Below are 27,453 nucleotides of genomic sequence, written 5' to 3' on the forward strand. Positions count from 1 at the left end.
GTAATCAATACCTTCCAGTAACAAATGGACACGTTGGGAAAAAAAGCAAAGAAACCTACGTGGCATTGTAATAAGGGGACACGTTGAGTGGGATGGCACGGCCACATCAGAGCGTAATAGAAATAGATATTAGGAGGGTGTTTGGTAGAGTAGTTTGAAAATTGTTGTTTATTGTTTTTTGAAATACGTGTGGGTGAAAAAGTATGTTGAAATGCGTGAAATGCTATTTAAAAACTAAAAAATGTTGTTTGAAATGGCGTACCAAACGGGGCCTAGATATCAGTAAACAGTAAACAGTAACACAGGCCACTTGCCCGCCCAGAGACTCCATGTCCCTCTGTCACTCTATCGGTATTTGAAAGTTCAAAAACAAAACTTACTAGACCCACTCACTCACTCACTCTCCTCACCCACCCCGCTCTTCATCCACGGTTTCTAACGGACCCCTCATTAATACTCGCCGTCCTCTCTCTCTCTAGTTTCCCTCGCGACTATGCAAACTTAATTTGACTCTCTCTCTCTCTCTATAAGATCTGGATTTTGGATTTTTAAAGCTGTTTTCTGAATGAATATGAGCTAAAACCAATGAAAAGCTCTTTCTTAGGGTTTTGAAATTCTTCTACTTTTTCTCTCGGTTCCTTTTTTGTCTCCTCTTTGCTTTCTCGCGAGCTTCTTTTCCGTGATTTCGGATCTAGATTACTGTGTGCTTGGTTTTTTCTCCTTAGTCTGAAAGGAAATGTGCTTTCGATGAGCGTGGAGAATGGAGAAATTTCGGCAAAAGAGGTCCAAGATTACTAGCATTGCTGATCGGAGCTCCTCCGATAGGTTTTACTCCGCTGAACGAGCTCACCAGGAAGGTCAGATTGTCTTTTTGTTTTTGTTTTTTTTTTGTTTTTTTTACTTTCACTTCTTATGTTTTTCACTCTGTTTGGTTACCGAGAAATCCAAAAAACATATTTTGAAAATGACAAATTTTATATTCATTTTCATGTTTGAAAGCAGAGCCGTACATTTAAATTAGGCTCAGATGATTAAAAAAATGTATGATATTTTTTTATTATTTTTTATTTTTATAATGTGTTATTATTTTGTTTTGTTTTTGTTTTTTGTTTCTTGCATTTTCTTAGCTACCAGTCGGAGCCTGTCCCGCCGTTTGGTCGCTGAGAAAACTCAATAAAATTAGGGAAAAAAGAAGAAGGAAATCGAAATTCTTCGTGTTTTTAAATTCCTTTAGCTTTCCGAAAATGCGATAATTAAAATTAAATAAAACAGTTGAAAATGGTAAAGATGTGAAATTTTAATTTCTGAGTAAATTTTTTTCTTAAAAAAGCTCATTTTCTTTTTGATTTGATAGTACCATTTGTGCAACGTAGAGATCATGAGCTAGGTTTTTTTTAGTCTTGGCTATGCTCGTGCTTTTGATAAAGCAATTTTCCGAATAGGCAAGTGTGACTTTTTTCTGTAGTGGAATCAGCATGATTTTGTTTTTGCTTCCATAATGAAAATTCTAGAGATATGATGAGATATCATTGCATCGCCAGCTTGATTACTGAGTGCTCTTTAAAAGCATTCTCTTTCATATAATTATTATTATTTTTTAAAGTTGTGAATAAGAACCTTCCCCACTTTTACTACTCTTGGATGATCTTGCTAATATTATATGGATTCATTTTCAGAAAGCAGGCAAGTTCTGATGCAGAGAAACTTTCCAAAATTGGCTTCCGATTCTAGTTCGTGCAGTAGTGGTTTTACTGACGAAGATTCGGTGCGCACCTTTTCTTGTTTGTGTTCATTGTGCTTTATAAGTTTAGTTTTTTTTTTTTGGTCATATTAGTAGAGAAACAAACTTATCAAAGATATAAAAAAAGTGGAGAAGCAAGCTTGCTGAGTTAATCATTAGGAAAAGACAAAGTCTCCCGAGCCTTCAGAATGAAAAAAGTAATTTAGTATCAAATGATATGATGTTAGCCGTATCAAAATCCAACAATTTAGTGGGTAGTTATTTTTTACACACGTGTCTCTCATTTAATTGGATTTTGATACAGTTGATGTGGTATTATTTGATATTAAGTACTTTCTCCTTGGAAAGGGGTATGGGGTAGTAACGTACCGTGTATGCTTGCTTTCTTTGTATCAACAGCAGCCTACTTACCTTAAATAACCTTATTAAAAGGAATGTGATGGTTGTTAATAGATGTATAATGTAGTAGTTCCATTGTTGATTTTTTGGATCAGGAGTCTCCGTTTGTAAGTCTTTGAAGACGCTCCTTTTTTGAGTGATTCTCAATTTTCCTCTTTAATATTTTCTCTGTTTTTCTTTTTAATTATGTATTGAATAATAAAATACTGACCTGATGGCTATGTTCAAACACATTTGACCTTTGCAGTTTACGTTTGAACTGGGGTGGAGATCTTCAAAACAAGCTGTTGTAACTCCTATGAAAAAGTTATTGGCAGAAGAGATGTCGAGAGAAACCGAATCCAAAAGAAGGTCTCCAAGTGTTATTGCAAAATTGATGGGTCTAGATGGGTTGCCACCTCAGCAGCTTGCTCATAAACAACAAAAAATGTCCTCAGATATCTCTATAAAAAGAGCAACATCAGTAGAGAAAGCTCCAAAGAGTGGCACATTTTATGACTGTCAATCGTCTAGGAGTAACTCAAAGGAGCAGCAAGAATTTAAGGATGTATTTGAGGTTTTGGAAACCTCAAATATGAGGAGTAGCGGTTGCTTATCGCAAGGGATGACGAACTCGAATCTTACTGATGCTGAGATGGCATTTATTCAGCAGAAGTTCATGGATGCTAAGCGCCTTTCAACTGATCAGAAGTTACAGGATTCAAAGGAGTTCCATGATGCACTTGAGGTGCTAGACTCCAACAAGGATCTTCTGCTGAAATTTCTTCATCAACCGGATTCGTTGTTCACAAAGCATTTGCATGATATGCAGGGTGCTCCTCCCCAAACTCATTGTGGTCGCATATCAGCTATGAAGTCAGATGCTCAGCATTATGAAAGCAGTGACCTTGGGAAATCAGATAGACAAACTCCGTGGAAGAATTACAGTAGATCTCAGAAGCATCGTGATGGTCAATTTAGCCACTCTAACAGCAGGCATGCTACTTGTACTTCTCCCAATTCATCAAAAATTCGATTTGAAGGCAATGATGAGTTGGCCACTCTACCTACCAGGATAGTTGTTCTAAAACCAAACCTTGGGAAGGCCCAGAATTGTGCAAAATCTGTGTCATCACCTAGGTCTTCACATGCTTTTCTTTCAGATTGTAGGGTGCACTTGGAATTTCCGAATATTAAAAATAGGGAGGGAGACACACATGGAACGAAGAAATTTTCTGATAATGTTGGGCTTTCAAGGCATAACTCCAGAGAATCTAGAGAAATTGCTAGAGAAATAACTAGGCAAATGAGAAATAGCTTTTGCAGTGGTTCTATGAATTTTTCATCTGCTGGGCTTAGAGGATATGCTGGGGATGAGAGTTCATGTGACATGTCTGGAAATGAATCAGAGGTGATTATGGTGCCTTCCAGAAATTCTTTTGACTTGAGTAACCAATACAAGCCTTCATCTTCCCGTTCGACTGAATCCTCCGTCAGTAGAGAGGCCAAGAAGAGACTCTCAGAGAGGTGGAAAATGACTCACAGGTCTCAAGAGTTGGGAGAGCTTGGCAGGGGCAGCACACTGGCTGAAATGCTTTCTATCCCCGAAAAGGAATCGATACCAGCAAATTTTGATGGCATGATTGGTGAGGATGGAAACAGTGGAAAATTTTCTAGTGATGATGGGTCTACTAGGTGGGTTGAACCCTTGGGAATTAGCAGTAGGGATGGATGGAAGAATGGGTGTGTCAGAAAGTTATCAAGATCAAGGTCTCTTCCTGCTTCTTCTACTGCCTTTGGAAGTCCTAAGAGAAGCATGCGCCGTGAAACTCTTTGTGATGACAGGTATCTAATGCCAAAAGAGGCTTTGAAGAAAGAAAGGAGCAGGAGAATAAAGGGTCATTCTGATTGGAGAGATGTGTCAGTTCCTAGAAACTCAAAATCCAGTACTAAGAAATCTCATTCTTCTAGCTGCATGGTTAGGGAAAGCAATGCATTTCCAGCAGAGATTCATACAAATCAGAATCAAATGAAGAGCACCCTTGAAAAGAAGGATCCATATGAAGAAGATGCGTTGATCTTTGAGACATTAGTTAGTAATGTCAATGATATGAGTCCAGTTCCTGAAAATGTGGTCAATGTGGGATGTGACAATATGACTATGGCTTCTAAATTTCCTGAGGAGTTGCTATCAAACGTATCAGCTTGTGTTGTTAAAGATATATCTGCTGGTGGCCAAGATATCTTAATTCCACAGGTTTGGTTTATAACATTTTCTGGCTGGTGTTTAGATTCTTCACTGCATATCACTAATGCAATAATGACAGTAAAATTTTTTGCAATAAATTCCTTCCGATATATCATAGCTAATGATAACTGAATCAGCCCATTAAATCACTTCTTCTTTTTCCCTTTTGTAATTACCTCTTTTTTCAGAAAATTAAACAGTTGCATATGGGTCATTGCTAATCTGTGATAAGCCTTTATCTGTGTGTTTATCTCTTTTTGTTCAACTGGACTTTAGTATCACTTTAATGGATGTTAAATAGTTTTGTATGTTAAGTTTGACTCTTTTTTTCCCCTCTTTCAATTAATTTTTCAATCTGTGTGTTGGTTATGCTTTCCTTTTGCTTTGATTCTTTCAGAGTTTTTATGTATGATTTGATCTACCCAGAACTTCAAGTTGTGAAATGCTGCTATGGAGCACATATATTTCAAGTTAGATTGATTTAATATTAAAGAATTCAAATATATGTATACATATGGGTTTGTGTGTGTGATCCAAATGCCTAGATAATCTGATTAACATAACCCTTTTAAAAAAAAAAATCCACATCATTACCTATGAGGTCAGGGACGTTTTTATGCATTGCAGTAGTCTTTTGGTATACATGGAGCATTTTTTTGAAGACTGTGTCTACATGTGTTGGGGCACATATACTAGTCATTCATGTGAGATAAGGATTCAAAATTTATACTTTTGATTTTAAAGTTGCAATCTTTAACTACTGTATTGTTTTTTAACTGTTTGAGGTGCTTCACAATTTATAAAACTAGAGGTTTAAGTGATGTTTATTCCTGTGATTTTAGAATAATAAGCATTCCATGAGGACCATGACAACTTATATCCTAGTCTAGGATAGATTCAAGGAATACCACTAATCATGCCACCATGGATAGAGGCCTCTGGTCTGCACATTTGTGTTATCTTCAAAACTCTTCATACCCTAAAAATAATTACTAAGTAGTACTAGAATCATACTGTTCCATGTAAAAGTTTTGTTAAAAGATTTGCTGTTTTCCAGATGCTCATCAAATCTGCTGGGCAGTGGTTTCTGTAATAGAAAATTATAATGAATTAGTGAATGATTTACAGCTTAACTGGAGATCTCATTTGCATTAGCTATACAGAATTTGCATACATGTATGTAGATGCATGTTAGATATTCCCTCAAAATTTTGTGTTGAGTTTTATTTCTGCTGATGAGTTCTAGTTCAAATGCCACATCCTTCCTTCATAATAACATGATTGAGAGTGAGGTCATGGGTTTACCCTTGTGGTGATGCATTACTTATTAATAAAAAAAATAAAAAGTATGTGTTACTTATGCACCTTCAATTTTGCATCAAGGATATTAAGGTTTCTCAATATTTCATGATATTTCAGGAACCACCCATTGGGCCATCCGAGGAAGGTTCAGTCCCCTTGCTCCACCCTTCACCTGGACTAGAATCTCCAGTAAGCTCTAAGGAGGCTGATCAGCCCAGTCCAGTTTCAGTCTTGGAAGCTCCTTTTACAGATGATCTTTCATCATGTTCTGAATGCTTTGAGAGTCTCAATGCTGATCTCAATGGTAACTTCAAATACCATTTATTTTCGAATTCTTAGTTTGTGTTTAGATCCCTCTAGTAATCAACATAATGGCATTCCATTTTTCATAGAATATCTATGTGTTCATTTTTCATTTAGACTGCCGTGAAAGCAAGTATTATGTATAAAAATGAGTAAAATATTGTATTTAAAATTCTAAAATTTCAAAGATGATACAAAATTTGAAGTTAATTAGTCATTTTATATAGCGTGATGCACAAAGGGACAAAAATTGTTATTTTCTGCTGCTTGTTGTGGCCTCACTGTTGAGTGAATTATACAGTTCTGATCATAAGTGTGGGTCATGTGCAATTCAAAGTTAGTGCAAATGCTGCTAAACCTTAACTAAAAGACCTAGCTCATCTATTATGGATCACATATGCAAGTCCCTTTTCTCTGTTTTGCTCTATGAGCCTATTTTCATTTAAACTCTCTCCACTTTTGAGCTTAGACTGGTTCTTGTAGCACCTGCAAATTACATTATCTCACTCCTGTTGCTCCTCACAACTGCAGTCAAGAGTGCATTTGGGATCCTCTTTTTTTAGCCTGCTTATTTACTTAATTCACTTTTTGTCTCACCTATTGTCAAATTAAGCAAATAAATTAGCTTTAAAAAAAAAAAAATTAAAAGCCAACTTATTTGTCTCATCTATCAACAAATAAGCTAGGGGAAAATACAGGATGCCACAACCAGATGACCTTAGCTGATTTGCACTAAATTTCGTCTCAAGCGGTGCTGTCCTCATCTCCTCCCCCCCACCCGAGAATAACAGGCTTTTAGCGCAAATACAAGTCTCTAATGGGATTTGGATACAACTTAACAACTTGTTGCCAAGATTGAAACAATGGTTATGTACTTTTTTTTGCCACTTTCACTTTTGTTTTTTAAATGTCATCCTTTCATAAATGTTCATTTTACTAGCTTAGTTGAATTGCTTTGTGGTTCAAAAATGAATAACTCCTTATTGTTTGGAGCGTACTATCAGCATATGTTTGCAAGTTCTTTCTTGTAAGTCTCACCCACTCAAGTTCCATTGCCTTGTCTGTTTTTAGGGCTTCGGATGCAACTTCATCTACTCAAGTTGGAGTCAGAAGCATATGCAGAGGGACCCATGCATGTCTCAAGTGATGAAGAAGTTGGGGAAGGATCCATTGGGCATCCGAATGATAAGGGACTGGGTGAAACTGAAGAGAGCTGGGAGCGTTCCTACATTGTTGATGTCTTAATTGCCTCTGGTTTTAACGATGCTGAACCTGATGTTGTCATGGCAACATGGCACTCTCCAGAATGCCCTGTGGATCCCGTCATATTTGAAAAAATTGAGAAGTATAGTCAAGCTTCTTGTCCAAGGTCTGAACGAAGGTTACTGTTTGACCGAATAAATTCAGCACTACTGGAGATCTTCCAGCAATTAATGGATCCACACCCATGGGTGAGGCCTGCAACAACGGTCGGTTCTAAGGATAGGCTCCAAGATCGCCTCAATGTGATGTTGGGATGCCAAGAGAAGAAATCTAATAAAGACGCTCTGGGGAAGGTGCTGACAAGGGAGTCACAGTGGTTGGATTTGGGAGACGAGATTGATGTAATAGGTAGGGAAATTGAGAAATTAATGATAGATGAGCTAGTAGCAGAGGTAGTAGCCATGTAGTGTAGAGATTTGGAACCAAAGGCTATATTTGGTCTAGGAAGTTACATGTACGTAAATGAAGTGATGAAATGATCATTTCATGAGAATCATTAGAAGGATCAAAATCTTTACACAAAAACGAAGAATCAGATTCTAGATCTAATGTAAATAAGTGGGAAGGGAAAGTCAAAGGAAGGTGAGAAAGACGCCTATATTAGCTCTCCTTGTTCATCCAAAAGAAATATTATTCTTCCAAACAACATATTGTCCTGTAAAATTGATTGCTTTGAGCATGTCTCCCTCCCCGCTCTATATTAGTTGTCTTGTTCATCCGAAAGAATAATATTGTTCTTCCAAGCAAGATACAGTTATCATAAAAAATAGATTATTTTGGTTTGTATTTGATCAATTAATCCGGGCATACTTTGCTTAGGCAAAGCTACAAACTTCTCTGAAAACGAACAAACTAGTCCCATTGCAAGAATCGGTGTTGGAGGCTGTTGGAAAGGCCAATTAGACATTTAGACCTTAATGCCTTTTTCATATCCATCTCTACCACTTGAACCTTTGTAAGAATCGGTGCCGGAGTCTGGAGTGTAGTTCCTGTAGACTTCAAGCTTATACAAGCGATGTTGGATTCAAGGGTGGCCTTGAATGTTCTTGGGGTTTTGAATATGAGTACAACTCATTCTTCCTTTAAGCTTGAGATGTGGGTAACTTGATTCTTAATTTGAATTGGGTCTTAGATTGGATGTGGGACAGGGAGATACCTCCTTAGATGGATCTATGGCCTTTCCTTGGATTGGATTTTAGATGGGCGGTCTTTCCTTAGATTGACTTGGCATGATAGTACCTCTTTTCTTCGAAATTTTTTCATCGAAGAAATTATTAGATCTATCAAAAGGATTGATGAAGTGATCTCCTAGTACTTTCAACTAATAGAATGGTGCCAATTATAAGTGTGACATCACCTTTATTTATTTATTTATTTTTTTGCTGATTAAAAAGCTAACTCACCTGCTGAATAAGAGAACCGTTTCAACTATACTTCAGTAGACCTAATAATTTCTCTGGTTTTCGTGTTCTTCAAACTTTTTAAAGATTTTGGTAGAATAACAGTACATATTCAATTTTTCTTAGAATTCTTCAAACAGAGTAACAACCAAAGGGCTTCCTTTAAGTGGGTTATTATTGAGGAAGCTTTGAGTTGACAAAAATAATCAGCAATTACCGTAGTGTCTTTCTTCAATAGCTCTCAAAGGATTTTGGTTACATCTATATCAAATTTGGCATTAGAGACCAAAGTCTATTAAAGGGTCTTTACTGGACTAACTTTACATTTTTCTGTTGGGAAACCTACATGCATCTCATACTTGAAATAGGCAACGAAATCAAAACTTAGGTCTACTTCATATTTACGTGTACCACATACAAGCATGAATCTACAAGTTCTAGTTAAAAAATCGTACCTTGATACATTTACCTTTGAAAACTAAATTTTTTATTATCATGAACTATTCAATCTTTACCCAAAACTTTGATCAAACCTTGTACCATTTGATCTTCACCTCAATGACTATGCATAGTATTGAGAGTGTGGGCTCTTTCTTTGTTGAAAACCTTAGAAACCATGTAACCTTGGAGAAATTATACAATCCTTTGGTGGATCATGTCACCTGTCCACAGTTCCACTAAAAGACTTCCACTTATTTAAAATTGCTTTATTATTAATCAGTTTCTGTTTAAATTTTTTTTTTCTAACTCAGTAGTTTTAAACAAACAGGAGTCTTTTAGTGGAATGATAGACCATGTCACTTATCCACCATGCGTCCACCATGAGGACCTTATAATTTCTCGTAACCTTGAGAGGGATAGTGAAAACATATTTTCTGCACCTTAATGTGCCGCCACTCTTTATCTCACTAGTTTTATTTTATTTATTTATTTATTTAAGATCTAATATTCAACTATTAAAGATTATACCAATTGAGCTATTTCAAACCTACAAATATTTTAGCACTTAAAAGTACTTGTATGATTGGCCCATAAGAGCTTTATATATTAATAAATGTAGCTTGAGGAAGGACCAAAAGGAAAAATAAAATCATGACTCCAATGGAAGTTTTCATTAATAATATAATTGTACTCTAGTTTTTATTCAATTACACAAGGTGTTCCTTGACTACCTAAATTGCAGTTAAGCCCTCCCTAAAATCATCCATAGTGAAAGTTACTGCCTCTTTATTAACACTAGTATGTAACCGGTACTAACGCATAGGAATGATAAAATTGTAGTGGTGCTATTGATTTTAGCTTGAGTTATTAAATATGTATGACATTAGTTCAATCAGGACATTTAGAGGTATTAAAATAGTTTTTCCTTGAAATTTTCATGATATTAAATATTTATCATTATACTGCTATTACATATATAATTTTAAAAATCACTATTGAATACCACATATATAATATCAATTCACAATCACTATTAGTGAAATTATACTAAATACAACCCAAAATAAAAGAATAAATTGGTCCAATAGTATTTCCTATTGGGGTTAGGTGCATGGGATCGTTCAGCTTAATTAGAGTTTGTTATGTTCAAGATTTTCACATACAAAATATCTAAATAGAAACAGTTTAAAAGATATACACATTAGTTTAGAGAAAAAATAACAAAAACATCATCCCATAAGTGAATCCGCTTACCATTACCTAACCAAAGTCTAACCTANTAAAAAAAAAAAAAATAATAATCCAAACATATCTATATCAATAGCAAAAATCTAAACAATTTAATTTTTATGGAAAACAAACAAAAGCAAAATTTAGTTTTGATTTTAACTGAATTTTCCCTAAGCTTTGATGTTATATATATATATATATATTGTAGGGTTAGGATTTGTGGCCCAAGCCCAAAACAATGAATTTGTAGAGAGTGGGTGAAAGAGCTAGGTTGATTATGGAATCGACAACAATTAATCACAATCCTCAAGCACAAACTAACATGAATTTACACGTAAAGAACGGGTGTCCGAAGAGAGGGATATTATTGATTATGTGGTGAATACAGATCTTAGGGTTACAATCAAGCTCTCCCCCCTTTTCCTTCTCCCTTCTTCCCTTTATATAACCTCTCTTCTCCTCATCTCCATCGTTCACTTGTACCTCATCCGTGAATCTACTTGAGTATATGTCATGTCAAACATCTCCTTTAACTCTGTGTAAGTGGCGGTAGGTGAGGATACACTGTTCAGGGGTCTTCTCCACATAAATGCGACCAGAAAAGTTGCTGCAGAGCACTAAATACGGTGGTAGCAGCTTTCTCTTTAGATATTTCTTCATCCTTATCGTCTCCAAGTATACTTAGAGCTTATCTTGATCAGGAGGAGTCCTCGGAAAATCATCTTGACCTTTTATACGTTCAATTGATCCATACTACTCGCATTAGAGGAGTATAACCTCTTCGGACAGAAGGCGACCTCTTCGGATTGTAATCACTTTTCTCTCTGGCCCCTTTTCCAAATGGGCCTTGCCCTTCCCTCTCTTTCTCTTCGGACGCACAGTAATTCTTACATGGGGCTCTAGGCCCCCTATGTTAGATTGTACCTTTTTCCCCCCACATATATATTATCTAGTTAGTAATAGACAGTATATAATATAAATTTGAATTATTTTTAATTACACAAAAAAGTATCATATATATATATATATAAAATCATTCAAACTCTCCCTTTCCCAATTTTATATATAGATTTAGATATATGATTAGATTTTTTTATGGTTTTTTTTTTTAATTTTTTTTATTATATTGAACTCTTCATTTTCTACATTAAATTAACTCATTTGGAAAAAAAATTAAAAACCTAAGTAGATAGGACATATGACGCAAAATTAAACCCTAATTGAAATCCAATTTATACACTAAATTAACTCACTTGGCACAAAAATTTAAAAATTTAGATTAGATAGACATGTGGAGCATAATTATATTTCAATTGAATTCCAAATTAAAATAGAATTGAATTTTCTCTCAACTTTGTCTATATATATATATATATATAGAGAGAGAGAGAGAGAGAGAGAGAGAGAGAGAGAGAGAGAGAGAGAGAGAGAGAGAGAGAGAGGCCTCGTTTGGGAGGAGGGAATGGAATGGAATGAAAAAGAGAAAAAATCATATTAGAATATTCTTCAATTCCATTGTTTGGGAGTTTTAATGGAGGAATGAAAAGCTTATTTTCTTGTTTGAGAGTTTAAGTGGAAGGGAATGGAATGGTTAGAAGGGAACACTCATTCCTCTCTATTCCCTTAAAACCTCAAAATTTCCTTCTCTCTAAAATTGGGAGGAATAGAAGGGAGTGAAATTAGATTTTATGATTTTTTTTTTATTACTAAAACTCCCAAAATACCCCTATATATTCAACTCTTTATTTTAAAATAGGGGTCTAATAGAAATATTGTTATAAAATGATTTCATTCCATTCTTTCCATGTTGCTCCCAAACAAGATTACTTACATTCCATTCATTTTCATTCATTTCCATTCCTTTATTTTAAAACATCCAATCAAAGTTACTTAATTCCATTCCATTCCATTTTTTTTCCATTCCTTTCACTTTCTTAAATACATTTCATTTCATTCAATTCCTTTCCATTTCCTTATGAACTCCCAAACGGAGCCTAAATCTTAAGTCCTTAAGTCCCCAGATTAATGTTTATTCTTATATTCTTTTCGAATATAATTTTATGGAATATAAATTTTAGTAACCCTTTACTAAAATGATCTGCCGGTTCTCCAAATAATCAATTCTCATTAAATCTATTTCAAGGGGATGTTTCTTATCTCTAATTAAAATTATGGATTTTGTCTTGAGGAATGGTGTTCCCACAATGCTACATATGATTACCCAACGTACTAAGGTATTAATTGTGCAAGATATTACTCTGGTATAAATCAAAGCAACCCACATTTCATGTTTGCATTCACATTCCTCTCATGATTAAGAGTTGATGCAAAAGTAGCCATGAGATAGTTTGTTTGAGTGACACAAGTTTATAGAGCAACAATTCATAATAGTGAGGTTCAATGTATTCCAAATATATCAATATATTAATTTGAATTATCCACTTTGATCAAGACAAATAGTCATGATTGATATGTTATAGTCTTATAAATGAAATGAAATTTTTTTTGAGAGAATTTTAACATATTGTGTCCGCTCCTAATGATAGCTCTTCATCATCAGATCAAGATATTAATCAGTTTTTGGTGTAAGCGGGGATTTAGATAACTAACGTTTATGAGTTGATAATAAATTGAAATTTGGGTATTTTGTATAATTATTGGGAAATCCCAACACTTTCTTCAAATGGGATTTTACATTAGGATTTATGCATAAATCCCAACACTTTCTTCTCATGGGCTCATACATATATACATGCATTATATGATTGATGATATTGTTTGAATTAAGATTATGGGTTATTTGTATCATAAATTTAGCTTTCATTACATAGATATATACACTCAGTATAAGCTTATTGTCTTTGTTGATTTTTCCCTTATTTGTGAATGGGTTTACATGCTAGTTCTATAACTAGTATTGTAAATTCAACCATCCTCGCATCAAAAGGCTTGCTCAAGTATAAGTAATTTTCACAAAATTGTGTTCAAATTAATTTTTTTTTCAAAAATATTTTTCAAATCAATCAAGTTTAGTGTAAATATTTTAAAGAAACACTTTCTCCGAGAGACTTCCATGAGACCCATTTTTTTCCCTAAGAAATTATTTCTGAAAAACCAATAGAAAACTTTTTCCCAACAAAGAAATATACATTTTTCTTAAGTCCATAGGACATATCTTTAATAGCTTTTTCTAAAAAGCAATGGAAAACATTTTCCCATCAAAGAAAAATACACTTTTCTTAAAAATCGTGTGAGTTTTCCTTAAAATTCCTTTTTCAAATAGAAAAAGAAAAAGAAAAACAAAAGGGAAAACCTTTTATAAAGCTTTCCCAAAGACTTACAGAATTTCCTATGAAAAACCCTTAACAAAATTTGTTCCATGGAATTTTCTTTCAAAAAAACTTTCCTTGAAAATATTTTATCCCAAAAACTTTACCAAAACGTCAATGTGAATTTAAAATAAAATAAAGTCTAAAGGCCATTGGAACTCCTCTTAAAATCAATCCCTCTTCAAAAACCTTCTTTTAAAAGTTAAGGCGTGGAACTTGGCTGGTATCGGGGTTATTATACGTGATTGGCGTGGTGAAGCAATTTCAACTCTATCCTTGCCCATTACTCTATCTCATAATGTGAATGAATTGGAGGCATTAGCTTGTCGCCGAGTGGTACAGTTTGCAGGAGAAATCGGGTTTCGGAAAGTTATCTTTGAGGGTGACTCGTCAGTGGTGATCAATGCTCTATCTCAAGGGTCTGGCGGTTTTGCTTCCTATGGGAATATCATTGAGGATATCCTCTTCCTTGCTGCTGATTTCCAGTTTTTTTATTTCTGTCATGTTAAAAGAATTTGTAATGTTGTGGCCAATGCTCTAGCTAAAAAGGCCAAAGACTTGTTGGGGATTCGGGTTTGGTTGGAAGATCTACCTGAAGATATTTCTCCCCTTGTCCTTTTGGATGTTCATTGATTTGTTTTCAGTTTGAGACTTATTTTTCTCGAGAATTCCAAATAAATCTTTCCAAAGTCATTAAAACAAATTTTTAATAATATGCTTTCAAAACATTTTTTTTTTTCACAAAATCCTTTAAAAAAAAAAAAAACAAAGATTCTTTTCCAAAGTGGGTTTCAAAAAAGAGAAAAAAGCTTGGCCCATAACTTAAACCCATTAAACCCAAGGATCTTAGAGCTCTAACATCCGAGTCTGTATGCTAGTCTCTATTTTATCACCTAGAAAGTTACTTTATCTATTATGCAAACCCACTTTATAATATACCTTACATTCCAGTTTTTATTTTTACATCTAACTTATTAAAATAATATTAACTACACAATAAAAGTAGAATAATGCTAGAGATACAAAATTATTTTACAAAAAAATTTACAAACTACTGATGTGGTGAGTGATTATTGGTAAATAAAAAATGATATTAATTGTGGGTTTAAATAAAAACTAGTAAGAGCTAGCCACATCAACATTTTGTAAAAAAGAAATTATATTAAAAAACAGTCTATCTTTCCTCTTTCTAATTTCAGTCTCTACCCTTTCCTAAAAAAAAAATATTTCGGTCAGATCACCCACCACAGCCACCGTCGAGCAACCCAACGCATCAAATATTTCCTCTTAGCCATCCACAGCTACCGCTGAGCAACCTAACGCACCGCCCACCACCTACTGCCACCACCATCGAGCAACCTAATCACACCACCCACCACCAAAGCCACATATTCAAACCCAATACCCAATACACATACATAACTAGTACAAACCTCAAACCGACGGCCAAACCAAAACATATAGACACCACCACAACCATACCTGACGAATATCGACCCAAAGGTCATCCAGATGAAAGACGAGCCTATCCATGATCGTGGCAAAAGCAAGGAACAAGATTCCATCAACATGCGTCACCCTTGGGGACAAAGGAGACCACTAGTCATTAAAGAATGGATAAATGCCCACAAGACAACCGCGACCCAATAACTACGCCAGAACAGTTACCAAACGTAATGATTGCCTAACGACTATCTGTTACACCATTAAGGTAATCATCAGTGTCAATCAATGCTACGTTACTCTCAAGAGAAAAATGTCCAGAAACAGTATTAACAGACATAATTACACCCATCCATAACAAGCTATAAAAGGGAAAGGAGGATTGAGGTAAAGGGCATATTAGAAATTTTCGGGTATTGATTTACAACAGATTCTATATCGGAGATAATTTTGCTAACTTAAGCATCGGAGTATCTTTGATCGGCCCCACGCCGAGAAGATCCCCACTGCTTTCTTTTCTTTACAACAGGTACGGGAGGTCGTCCATTGGCATAGATGAGGAACATACTAATGAGGTTCATTTTCGGCTTCATCAATACCCACTTCTCAAATCTCAAAAAAAAAAAAAAAAAAAAAAAAAAAAAAACAAAACCCACACAACCACAATCATATCCACTTCTCAAATCTTAAACCAAATACCAAACCCAAGGACAAGAAAAAAAAGGAAGGATCTTTGAGCAGAAAAATAAAAGAAAATAAGGTGGTGGCTATGGTGGTCAGATTGGGTCCAAGGGAGGAAGAGGGCAAGCTTAAGGTGAGCCACAGCTGTGGAGGCTTGGCAAGTGGCAGAGCAAGCTCGAGCTGTGGTGGTCTGTGAGCTTCGGTCTAGAGAGAACAGAAAGTTTAAGAGAGAGAGCCTTCGGTCCGGAGAGAACAAAGAGTTTGAAAGAGAGAGAGCGACAAAAAGTAGAGAGATGGGAGTTATTTTTTATTTAAAACGGAGAGATATTAATAAAATAATGAAAAATAAGTCTGCATCCTTGTGTACAGGAGGTTCTATAAAGTATAAACACCAACTGAATGTTTACAGTTGCCAAATTGTTTTAGAAATACCAACCTAGATGAAGCATCATTTTGGCTTATGAGGATGTAAAATAGCAACTAAGTGGGTTTTACACCCCAATGAAGATAGTGCTTTCAAAACCAAGACAACAAGGTCCCCCTCCCCTCAATTTTACCTTTTCTTTTGTTGTCTTTTTTGCATGCATGAGATGTCAAAATTAAACTTGCGTTGCATTTAAAGGAGTGAGGTAAGCCCATTTAAAATTATACTACAGAATGTCTTCTTCTTCTTCTTTTTTTCCAATAAATATGTGGTTAAAGTATGTATAATTGTGCTTTTAAGTTACCAGTTATACCAATCTTTTTAGGGTCCAATTGCCAAAAAAAACTTGAGTTACTTTTCAAATGGTAGAAATTAGGAATAAATTTAACGCAATTCACTATCTTATGAAGGTGTTGCGAGATACTTAACACATTCCCTACATGTAACCAAATTTCTAAGTCCATGTTTTTTATTCAATACATTTCCCTTCATTTTTAGTTTAGGAACCCTTAGGAAATATTTTAGTTAATTAGGAGATAAAATGGATTCAACATAAGTGAGTAATCACATCAAGAAAATCCATGGTTAGTGGTAACTCTTAAAAATTGAAAAGATAAGTAAAAGTGACTCACTAATGCACACATATTACCCCAAGTGTCTACACAAGTCACACACTTTACACATGTTTCAAGAGTGGGGGTCGAGTGACAAAATCCGATGTTGATAGCTTGTAAAGATTTATTTCTTACTTTATTTGAAAATTAACTTTATGAAATTTCATTATTGTGAAACTTGTGTACAACAATATGTGAGAGACCGCGACCCCGACCCGCCAATTTTTTCTCAAATTGGGCCTAACCTGTGCGAATGGGTGGGATCGTGATGCTCAAAATTTCAAATTCATTGTAAAATTTACACCCCCCCCCCCCTAGATTGAGGGTTTTACATGGAGTTGCCACTTATTTAATTTAAATGGAAAAATAAGAAAACCTTCTCTATAAAAAAAATGTTTCCTTTGTATTATTATATATGACAATTTACATCAATTTTGTAACAAAAATTTACAATGCTTTTATAGTCCTAGATACAATCTAAGAAAGTAAATTACATAGCTTTGTTTCCTAGTTACATTCTAAAAAATGTAAAATTGCATATACAAGAGCCTAGTCTAGAACCCTTGATCTTGATTCAGAGGCTAATTTACGAGATGGGAAGGAGTTAAGCACCCATCCTGCCCGGTAAAATCGGTCTCTTAGGTTAAGGTGGCCAATATCATGTCATGTCAAACAAATACAAACAATATAGCATATAAACATGTTAATTTGCAAGAATTGTAAACAAAAATGTGTTGGGGAATTTAACTTAAAGAGCAACAAAACGTGAAATTTGTTAGATAACAATGTAAATGTAAAGAAAGCATGAAAGTAATGGCATGTTCATCCAAGAAATTAACGTAAACAAGGAATTCCTAGCCTAGACATGTTCATATAAACATGTGAAGGAAAACAAAATCGTCATGTTATTTGTCATCAACATAATTGCAAAGAGAAAAACAAAACATTTAAGCATACTTGATCATCCAAGCAATTATGAAAAAAAAGTAAAGAAAAATCCCTTAGACATGTTCATATAGAGAAAATCAAAATAATTAGACATGTTTGTTTAAGCATTTAAAAAAAGTAAAACAATTACCTAGACATGTTCATCTAAGCATTCAAGAGAAAGTTGTGTATTAGCCTAGAAGTGTTCACCTAAGCATGTAAAAGGAATATCAACAAGATATATAGGCATGTTCATCCAAGCATATCATGAAAGAAACAAATAATGACTTGGAAGCATTTATTCAAGCATGTGCAGAAACTTAAAGAACACAATTAACTATTTACCAGCATAGAGCATAAATTAAAAGGGGAAGTGATCACTTTAAGGAAGGAAGTACTAAACTACAACCAAAGTAAGAACAATGGTTGCACTGCAGCTTTTCTTTTCTGCTTTCTTACTAGCTCTTCAGAGGGAATGGGGTCCAGAAAATGGAAGAGGTATTTTCTATTTATAGGGGAAGGGATGGCTTAGCTTTAAAGCTAAGTTATTAGCTTTCTTTTGAAGCTAAGGTAGGAGATAAACATGTTTAAATAAGCTGGAATGGATTTGGTGTTGATCCCTATTTGAATTTTGAAAGGAAGTTGAAGATGATGCTGAACTTGTGTTATCTTCTGCACTTGTTTCGTATTTTGGCTCTAACTTTCTGTTCAAAATTCCAATTGATTTTGGATTGGTGTTTTCTGAAAGGAAGTTAAATTCTCTACATCTTTTCCCGAAATAGAGAAAACCAAATTTCAAATTTTTGTAGGCCAAAAATGCGATTCAAGTTGTTGCTGGAAATAACAACATTTTTTGAGCATTTTTCTGTTTTTTGAAAATTTTCATAGAATGTATTTGTTTCTCTACAAACTTATTTTTTCAAAAGCTTTCTTCTGAAACTAAGGGAAGGGATAAGCCTATTAGATAAGCTTGAATAGATTTGATGTTGATCCCCATTTGAAATTTTGAAAGAAAATTGAAGATGATGCTAAATTTGTGTTATCTTCTGCACCTATTTCGTATTTTAGCTATAACTTTCTGCTTAAAATTCCAATTGATTTGGGATTAATGAAATTCAATTTTCTACAACTTTTCCAGAAATAGAGAAATCCAAATTTCAACGTTTTCCTAGCCAAAAATGTGATTCAAGTTGCTGCTGAGAATAATAACGTTTTTTTTTTTTTTTTTTTTTGAATTTTTTCATGGATCATATCTTTTTCTCTCTCCTTTTTTTTTTTTAATTTTTTTTTTTAAAAAAGAGTAGATTAGATGCTATAAAGGAAAACGTTTTTTTTTTCCTTAAAAAATTGAAGTAAAATGAAATCCAATAAAAAATTACACTTAATTAATTTTAAATTAATTCTTGTGAGAGCCAATCAAAATTAAGTGTTTAAAATAGGACGTGATCGAGCTCATCGTGTAGTTGAGCTATGATCGTTGAAAATAGTTTGCATGATGACTTTTGATCAGGTGGTCCAATCAAAACCCATGACATACTATTATGATCGTTAGAGTATCAAGATTTGTTATGTATCACAAATCTGAAGATCTACCCATTGGTTAAATATAAGTCGTAAAATGGGGTGTCTACACAATAATGATTTATTAGCTTGGATTCAAACATCCCATATTCCAACTCAAGACAAAGGACTCTAATTCACCATGATTTCAATTGCTTTGAGTTACATAGTTTGAGGAGAGGGTGGTATCTCATGATTGGGTTGACTTGATAGAGGGCCCAGATGGCAGGGTCCTGAAATTATCAGTCTTTGATAGCAATTGTGGATGATGAGGGGGATTAGTGGGTGACCACGTAGAGGGCCCAGATGGTAGCATCCCGAAATTATCAGTCTTTGATAGCAATTGTGGATGATGAGGGGGATTAGTGGGTGACCAAGTAGAGGGTCCAGATGGAAGCATCCCTAATTTATCAGTCTTGGATAGCAACTGTGGATAATGAGGGGGATTAGTGGGTGACCACGTAGAGGGCCCAGATGGAAGCATCCCTAAATTATCAGTCTTTGATAGCAACTGTGGATGATGAGGGGGATTAGTGGGTGACCACGTAGAGGGTCCAGATGGTAGCATCCCGAAATTATCAGTTTTTGATAGCAATTGTGGATGATGAGGGGGATTAGTGGGTGACCAAGTAGAGGGCCCAGATGGAAGCATCCCTAAATTATCAGTCTTGGATAGCAACTGTGGATGATGAGGGGGATTAGTGGGTGACCACGTAGAGGGCCCAGATGGAAGCATCCCTAAATTATCAGTCTTTGATAGCAACTGTGGATGATGAGGGGGATTAGTGGGTGACCACGTAGAGGGTCCAGATGGTAGCATCCCGAAATTATCAGTTTTTGATAGCAATTGTGGATGATGAGGGGGATTAGTGGGTGACCAAGTAGAGGGCCCAGATGGAAGCATCCCTAAATTATCAGTCTTGGATAGCAACTGTGGATGATGAGGGGGATTAGTGGGTGACCACGTAGAGGGCCCAGATGGAAGCATCCCTAAATTATCAGTCTTTGATAGCAACTGTGGATGATGAGGGGGATTAGTGGGTGACCACGTAGAGGGTCCAGATGGTAGCATCCCAAAATTATCAGTCTTTGATAGAAATTGTGGATGATGAGGGGGATTAGTGGGTGACCAGGTAGAGGGCCCAGATGGTAGCATCCCGAAATTATCAGTCTTTGCTAGCAATTGTACATGATGAGGGGGATTAGTCGGTGACCATGTAGAAGGCCCAGATGGTAGCATCCCGAAATTATCAGCCTTTGATGGCAATTTTGCCGGATGAGGGGGATTATTGGGTGACCATGTAGAGGGTCCAGATGGTAGAATTTCTTCAAATTTTGCTAATCTTCTAGCCTTTGCTGGGTAGGAGGACCAGCCCAAAACTATTACAAGCATAAGGACTATCCCAAACAATTTTTGACTAATTGCTACCATGTTGTTTGTGCTTCTCTCCATATGATTTTAACAATATCTTCTTTTATTTCCCTTTAAATAACTTGTTGTCCCTTAAATAGGAAATGATTATCTTCTCTCATTCATATTCTTACAACACTTGTCATATTTATGTAACACTTGTCATTTCATGTAACACTTGTCTTATAACACTTGTCTTGTAACACTTGTCATTTCATGTAACACTTGTCTTGTAACACTTGTCATATTCATGTAACACTTGTCACATTCATATTCTTATAACACTTATCATATTTATGTAACACTTGTTATGTTCAAAATCTCTTCATATTGTATACTAATTACTATTAATTACTAGTTATACTTAACTTGGTGATTAATTGAATTTTCATTAATATTAACACTGATTGGGGAAATCAAATTGTTATCCTCTCATCTTACCATTTCCATTTACTATCCCTCTTTTCATATTCTATCACTCTTTGAATTTTGTAATAATTACTAGTAATAACAAGCTAATCTTAATTTGGGAAAAATGGATGGTAATTAAGATGAACATTGATTAGAGGTAGTCCAATTAATATCCTCTCATCCTTACCAATTATTTTTCACAAAATTGTGACCTTAACAATTATATCTTTAGTTATGCTCACTTTTACAAGCTTTTGTTAGATGATAAAACAAAATTAACTCACAAAGAACTTTAGTATAATATGTCATATGAGTGGTGGTGGAGTTTGTAAGTTATATAGAGCGCATTAAAGGACTAAAAAAATGTTTCATTTGTAATTAAAATAAAACAAACATCAACAAATAAAATAATTGAGAGAATATTTGGACATGTGATACTAGAGCGCACACACTCATGATGCATGGTTTTGTGTGGCATTGTAGTGGCATATATGAAATAGTGGGATAACTTGGATGTTTATACTTAGGAGATCTATTATTTTCAATGATTATTGTAAATTTTTTAATAAAAAATGTCTACTTATATATGTTAAGCTTACACTTAACTGTACAAAATTCTTTTAAGAAAAAAATTACATATGAAGGAATTTGCATTATAGCATCCAAATGGGGAATGTTCACTTAAACTTGCTTGATCATTTCAAGAATTTCAATGTTTAGAATTGTTTTGTGAAGGGGGATTGACCTTTGGGGAGAAGGAGCATGGATAGGGTGTCTCTCAATCTCATACAACAAAATGTATTTTTAGTGACGAAAAAATTCATCACTAAAAGTCCAGTTTTCTGTCACTAAGAACCTTTAGTGATAAAATTGGACTTTTAGTGACGAAATTCATTTCGTCACTGTAGTCTCGTCGCTAAAAGTCTTAGTGACTAAAAATTTCGTCACTAAAAGTCAGATTTGTTTAAAAAAGAAAAAACCTTTTAACGACGAAAACGTTTCGTCGCTAAATGTTTTCCTCGCTAAAAACAGTATTTAGTGACGAACAATTTCGTCACTAAAAACTATTTTCGGTACATATAGTGATAAAGAAATTCGTCACTAAAACTATTTTTAAGAAAATCTAGGCACATATAGTGACGAAAATTTTCGTCACTAAAACCATTTCTTACAAAATTCCGCTACATTTAGTGATGAAATATTTAGTCACTAAAACAATTTTTTGTTGCTATATTTGTGACGAAAAAATTCATCACTAAAACTTATTTTCTGTTTTTATTATTTTCATGGCGTTGATATTAACCTGTAACCTATCATTACATTATTAAAATCTCACATTTGATTAACACATTTATTTCAACAACACATTTATAAAAAAAATTGATCCATACATTCCACAAGTTAAAATTAAAACAAGTATCCATTTCAAACTCCTTCCATACAATAATTGTTTGCAACACATATAATAACTTAAAATGTTTTATAACAATATAAAAAATGTAGCATAATATAATTAGAGCCAACCGAAGATGTCCTCATATGTCTTCAAATAATGCCAAAAGTGAATCCCCTAAAGCCACCAATAAGAAATCTGCACAAATATAAAAACACTACTACATTAAAATCGTAAAGTAAAAACATTAACTATGTTATAAGAAACATTTCTAACAATGAATTAAGAGTAGCCACACCAATAAATTAAAATCACAACTCCTAATGTATAAGTTGTAGAAAGCAAATATAAATTTTCAAGTGTAATATAATACAATTAGTTTCAAATGATACATAAAAAAATGAAGTGTTTTAACTTCAAGATAAAGTACTAAGCAATAAGTGATTTAACTTGAAAATGAACTACCCCCATAGGTAAAAGCGTCATCATAACCCATGCTCCTCAAAAAATGAAGAATATTCTTTTGGACCTCTTCTTGCTTAGCTCACGCCTCTTGCTCCCTAGCTTGCTCTTCTTCGTCCCTAACTCTTGCCTCTTTAAGCTCAATTATCTCATTTTCTAACCGATGAATATACTCCACTAAGGAATTAGATGAGGCAGTGGTTACTAGAGAAGAGGAAAATCTCATGCCAAGTCCTTTTACAATACCAGATTTCTTCCTAAAAACCAAGTTTGAGATCCCCTCTTGTGTAAGGGGAATTGCATTAGGATCTTAACAATGATCCTTTTGCACTTTGAGAATAGTTTCCTACCATTTGAAAGAGAAAAAAAACAAGCAATCACAACATTAATGCTACATATGTTATAGCTTTACAAACATGATAAGGATGGAATGATACACATACATATGTCGCTTCATCCTCATGGTGTATCCACCTATTTGTATTTGGATTGAAATGAACATCTTTGTAGATTTTTGTCAATTCAGGAACTTGACTGCCATTATTATTTGCCTAATTAATTAACATTCGAGTGTTAGTTAGTTATAGTTAATTAATCACAACATGTAATATATTAAGGTTTAAGAAAATGAAAAAACATGCACCTCTTCATCAACCCTTACAGCAAGTGCCTTTGTCCCGCATCTATGTTTGCCTAAAGTTTTGCTCCTATTTTCAAAGTTCTTTCTTGATTTTTCCTAATAAAGAACATTCAAGATATTTATTAGATCATGAATAAAACAGTATACATTTACTTCATCTAAGTATTAATCTAATCCTTTGATAACATAATATAGTAAATATTAGATAATAATAATATACGCATAAATAATTTACCAGCCAATCCTTATTGGTTCATTTCCCTTCAATGAGTCCAATCCATTGCTCAAGTGTGGCATTCTTTGGCGGGTGGCTTTTTGCATAGTCAACACCATGAGATTGTACGAGTTTTTTATAAGTCTAATACAACTTGTTAGAGCTGCTATTCAATAATCTTCCACATTTTATATTTATTATTTTCGTTACCAAGTTAGAATCTCCTTCTAGCTCAAATTGATCCTATAAAATGAAGTATATATGTATTATAAAATTATTATTATATGAATTTAATATGTTTGGTGACAACAAAGACAAGTTAGACGTTATCAATGTAAATTTACCGCGATATTTTGAATCACCACATCTCTAGTAGCAGCATCAACACTTTTCCAATTTTTTACGTTGTAACTGGTCAAATTATTTCGCACTTGTATGCCAATTTGATTGACAAGCTTGCACGCATTCTTCCCAACAGGAAGAATGTAAATTTATTATATGAATTTACTTCACTTGCACGCATTATTATATGAATTTAATATGCTTGGTGACAACAAAGACAAGCTAGATGTTATCAATATAAATTTACCGCGATATTTTGAAGCACCACATCTCTAGTAGCAGCATCAACACTTTTCCAATTTTTTACGTTGTAACTGGACAAATTACTTCGCACTTGTATGCCAATTTGATTGACAAGCTTGCACGCATTCTTCCCAATAGGAGCATCATACTCTGCAACTATATGTACTGGTAGTTTACCACTTTTTTCGACAAGTGCTCGTGCTGCTATACCACGTGTTGTTTCACGGGTATTTCTGCTAATAGATCATATTTAAAAATTATCAATGTTAAAAAATTATACATTCTATGTACATTAAGTATAATAGACATGGTGCAGTTGTAATTTAGTATGTTCTATGTAATTATCAGTCATGCTAGTTAATGCGTCGGTAGCCTCAGCACTAGAAAAACTTTGGGTGTGATGATTTGCTTCAGGAGGTGTTTCCATATATTGAATCGTAGATTAGACCACCAGGATAGATGCCTCACCTCGCGAGCGTGTAAGTCGTCCTAGTGCCATTTGTAACTAACAAACATACATATAATGGAACAACAAAGTCATTACAAAGAATAGAACAACAAAGCTATTATCTATTGTACCCTTTGAAATATCTATTGTACCTTATGGATTAAAGAATTAGATGACTTAACATCATTCTCATCGTCACCAATAGGTGGTACATAATCATCATCTACCACAACACTAGCTCTACTTCTTTTCCCTTTTGCACAATTGGACTGAGTAGAATCCTTTAGAGAAGTTGAGATGTGCTTTAATCCCAAAGTATCAATTATCTCTTGGTTTTTCCTCATTCTATCTAATCTTGTCATCTCATACCTCGGTATATTATGAGTGTATTTAGCCTTTTTGGACATTTTTTGAAACTATGTATTGACATGAAAGATAAGTACAACTACTACTAACTTAACATTATAGTCCACACCATTATCTATATCAAGCAATTTACAAGTGCAAAATTTGAACACAATTGCTACTAACTTAACACAACAAATGACTACATCAATATCCATATCAAGTTCAAGATAAGCACAAAACATCTCAATAACAATTACTACTAACTTTACTTATCATAGTCCACATCATTATTCATATCAAGCAATTCACAAGTGCTAAATTTGAACACAATTGCTATTAACTCAACACAACAAATGACCACATCAATGTTCATATTAAGTTCAAGATAAGCACAAAACATCTCAATAACAATTGCTAACTTTAAGACAAACATAAAACTTTAAGACAAGTATAAAACTTTAAGACAAGCACATAACATTTAAGACAATTGTTATGAACTCTACATATCATAATCCATATTAACATCAACATCAAGTATGTCATGCTCTTCATTTTGATTAGCGTCTCTTGAAGTTCCAACTTCAGGAACAACCTCAGTTTCAACATCACCCATACAATACTCAATAATACTGTCTTCAACATTGATTGAGACAACATCAACAATTACATCTTGTTGGAATGCATCACTATCTTCTGTATTATCATTGGATTCTTCGCCCTTCACTTCTGGGACATCAAACACTCCCCTATGTTTGATGCATTGCCCAATTATCCAAGGGTCACGCAATTTTGTATCTTGAAGGTAGAAAACTTATTTCACTTGACTAGGAAGTATAAAATGGTCATTTTGATACCATCAACTTGTAACATCAATGCTCGTGCAGTGTGCATCGGTTCTTATCATTCTCCTTCGACCACTGGTACCGGTATTGTACCATTTACACTGAAACAAAACAACTTTATGGCAAAACATATACTCTAATTCTCAAATTTTGCACACATGACCATAGAAGTCGTGCATTTTTCCTTCATGGTCACCTTCGGTACATAAACTGGGTGTCTTAACCCATTGTCATCTAAATTTTATCCATGTTTGACTACAATTATAATACATTTGATAAAAATGAATAATATATTTAGAGATTGTGTTACATTGGGTGAATCCATAATCAAAAGATCAAGACTAGGGATCCATGACACTCAGCCTGCAACCAAGTAACAAAAGTAAAAATCAAGAACCCGCAAAACAAGATTTGGTAATTTAACAAGAGAAGGCTTTTGCATGATTTAGGAGTTTAAAAAGAAGAAGACAATACAAACAAACAATCCTCAAGCTTTTAACATCACTAATATCCACTGGAAATGAAAAGTAAAGATATGAAAACAAACATGGAGCTGATCATATTTTCCAATTTTGTAGTAGAAGATATCATACACATGATGCCAACAAACTTGTACATAACTCATCATACATCACATTTGGCTGCACAACACAATAGAGATGTTCATAGCAATCTCTCTCTCTCTCTCTCAACCAAAAAAAATTGTCCAGAGCAAACCCATCAAAATTTAGCCCCACAGATTTAGCAAGCCTTGCCTCCATTATGATTTCACCTCCATTTATAAAGCATGTAGGAAATTACAGCACAAAGCTAGAGAAAACCAAAAATCAAGCAAACCCATTTCTCAACCATAAAAAAAAAATCCCATAAAAATCACAGCCATCTCATTGAAACCAACAACCTAAAACCAATCAAATAGAAAATGAGATCAAATACCCATTTGTTGACAGACCAAATTTAAAATCTATAAGAAGAAAAAGATTATTAAAAAAAAAAAAAAAGATCTCAAAGTTTCTATCTCACCATCACCAGCGCGAAGGGGGGAGGCAAAGCGTTGCCAGTGCGGAGGAAATCGAAGCGTTGTCAATGTGAAGAGATCAAAGCGTTGCCGATGCAGAGATGTGGAGGAAGGTGAAGCGTTGCCGGTGTGAAGAAGGCGAAGCGTTGCCAGCAATTTGGAGACCTATATCAGCGACGGTGAGTGGGCTCATCGGTGATGGTTGAGTTCGTTTGGGTTATCGGCGATGGTGGGGTTATTGGCAACGGTGGGCTTATCGGCGACGGTTAGGTTATTGGCGATGGTGAGTGGGCTTATCAGCAATAGTTCATCAGCGTCACTTTGTTGAGCTCCACTTCAATGGTATTTTTTCTTGTTTTGTTTTGTTTTGTTTTGTTTTTTTTTTTTTTTTTTTTTT

General features: G+C 34.5%; 2 protein-coding genes across 2 annotated transcripts; one reads left to right on the forward strand and one right to left on the reverse strand.

Moving 5' to 3' along the window:
- The first annotated feature begins 316 nt into the window (after positions 1-316).
- On the forward strand, positions 317-7,914 carry LOC112033019 (uncharacterized). Its single transcript, XM_024065791.2, has 5 exons — positions 317-857; positions 1,677-1,765; positions 2,388-4,376; positions 5,787-5,973; positions 7,044-7,914. Exons 1-5 carry the CDS (start codon positions 761-763, stop codon positions 7,640-7,642), a joined length of 2,961 nt encoding a protein of 986 aa, XP_023921559.2. The 5' UTR covers positions 317-760; the 3' UTR covers positions 7,643-7,914.
- Positions 7,915-19,474: 11,560 nt separating this feature from the next.
- LOC112032995 (uncharacterized) lies at positions 19,475-20,716 on the reverse strand. The gene has a single exon (XM_024065763.2). It carries the CDS (start codon positions 20,714-20,716, stop codon positions 19,475-19,477), a length of 1,242 nt encoding a protein of 413 aa, XP_023921531.2.
- Between the last annotated feature and the right edge of the window lie 6,737 nt (positions 20,717-27,453).

The sequence above is a fragment of the Quercus suber genome, unplaced genomic scaffold (assembly GCF_002906115.3).
Source record: "Quercus suber isolate HL8 unplaced genomic scaffold, Cork oak 2.0 scaffold_1176, whole genome shotgun sequence".
In the NCBI taxonomy this organism is placed as follows: Eukaryota; Viridiplantae; Streptophyta; class Magnoliopsida; order Fagales; family Fagaceae; genus Quercus; species Quercus suber.

What these genes read in the sequence shown, in the direction of transcription:
- LOC112032995 (XM_024065763.2), bottom strand. Translation starts at nt 20,716, where the DNA reads ATGGTAGCAATTAGTCAAAAATTGTTTGGGATAGTCCTTATGCTTGTA.
- LOC112033019 (XM_024065791.2), top strand. Translation starts at nt 761, where the DNA reads ATGGAGAAATTTCGGCAAAAGAGGTCCAAGATTACTAGCATTGCTGAT. An exon ending in AAGATATCTTAATTCCACAG is followed by an intron (nt 4,377 to 5,786) that starts GTTTGGTTTATA and finishes ATGATATTTCAG; the next exon opens with GAACCACCCATTGGGCCATC. An exon ending in TCTCAATGCTGATCTCAATG is followed by an intron (nt 5,974 to 7,043) that starts GTAACTTCAAAT and finishes GTCTGTTTTTAG; the next exon opens with GGCTTCGGATGCAACTTCAT.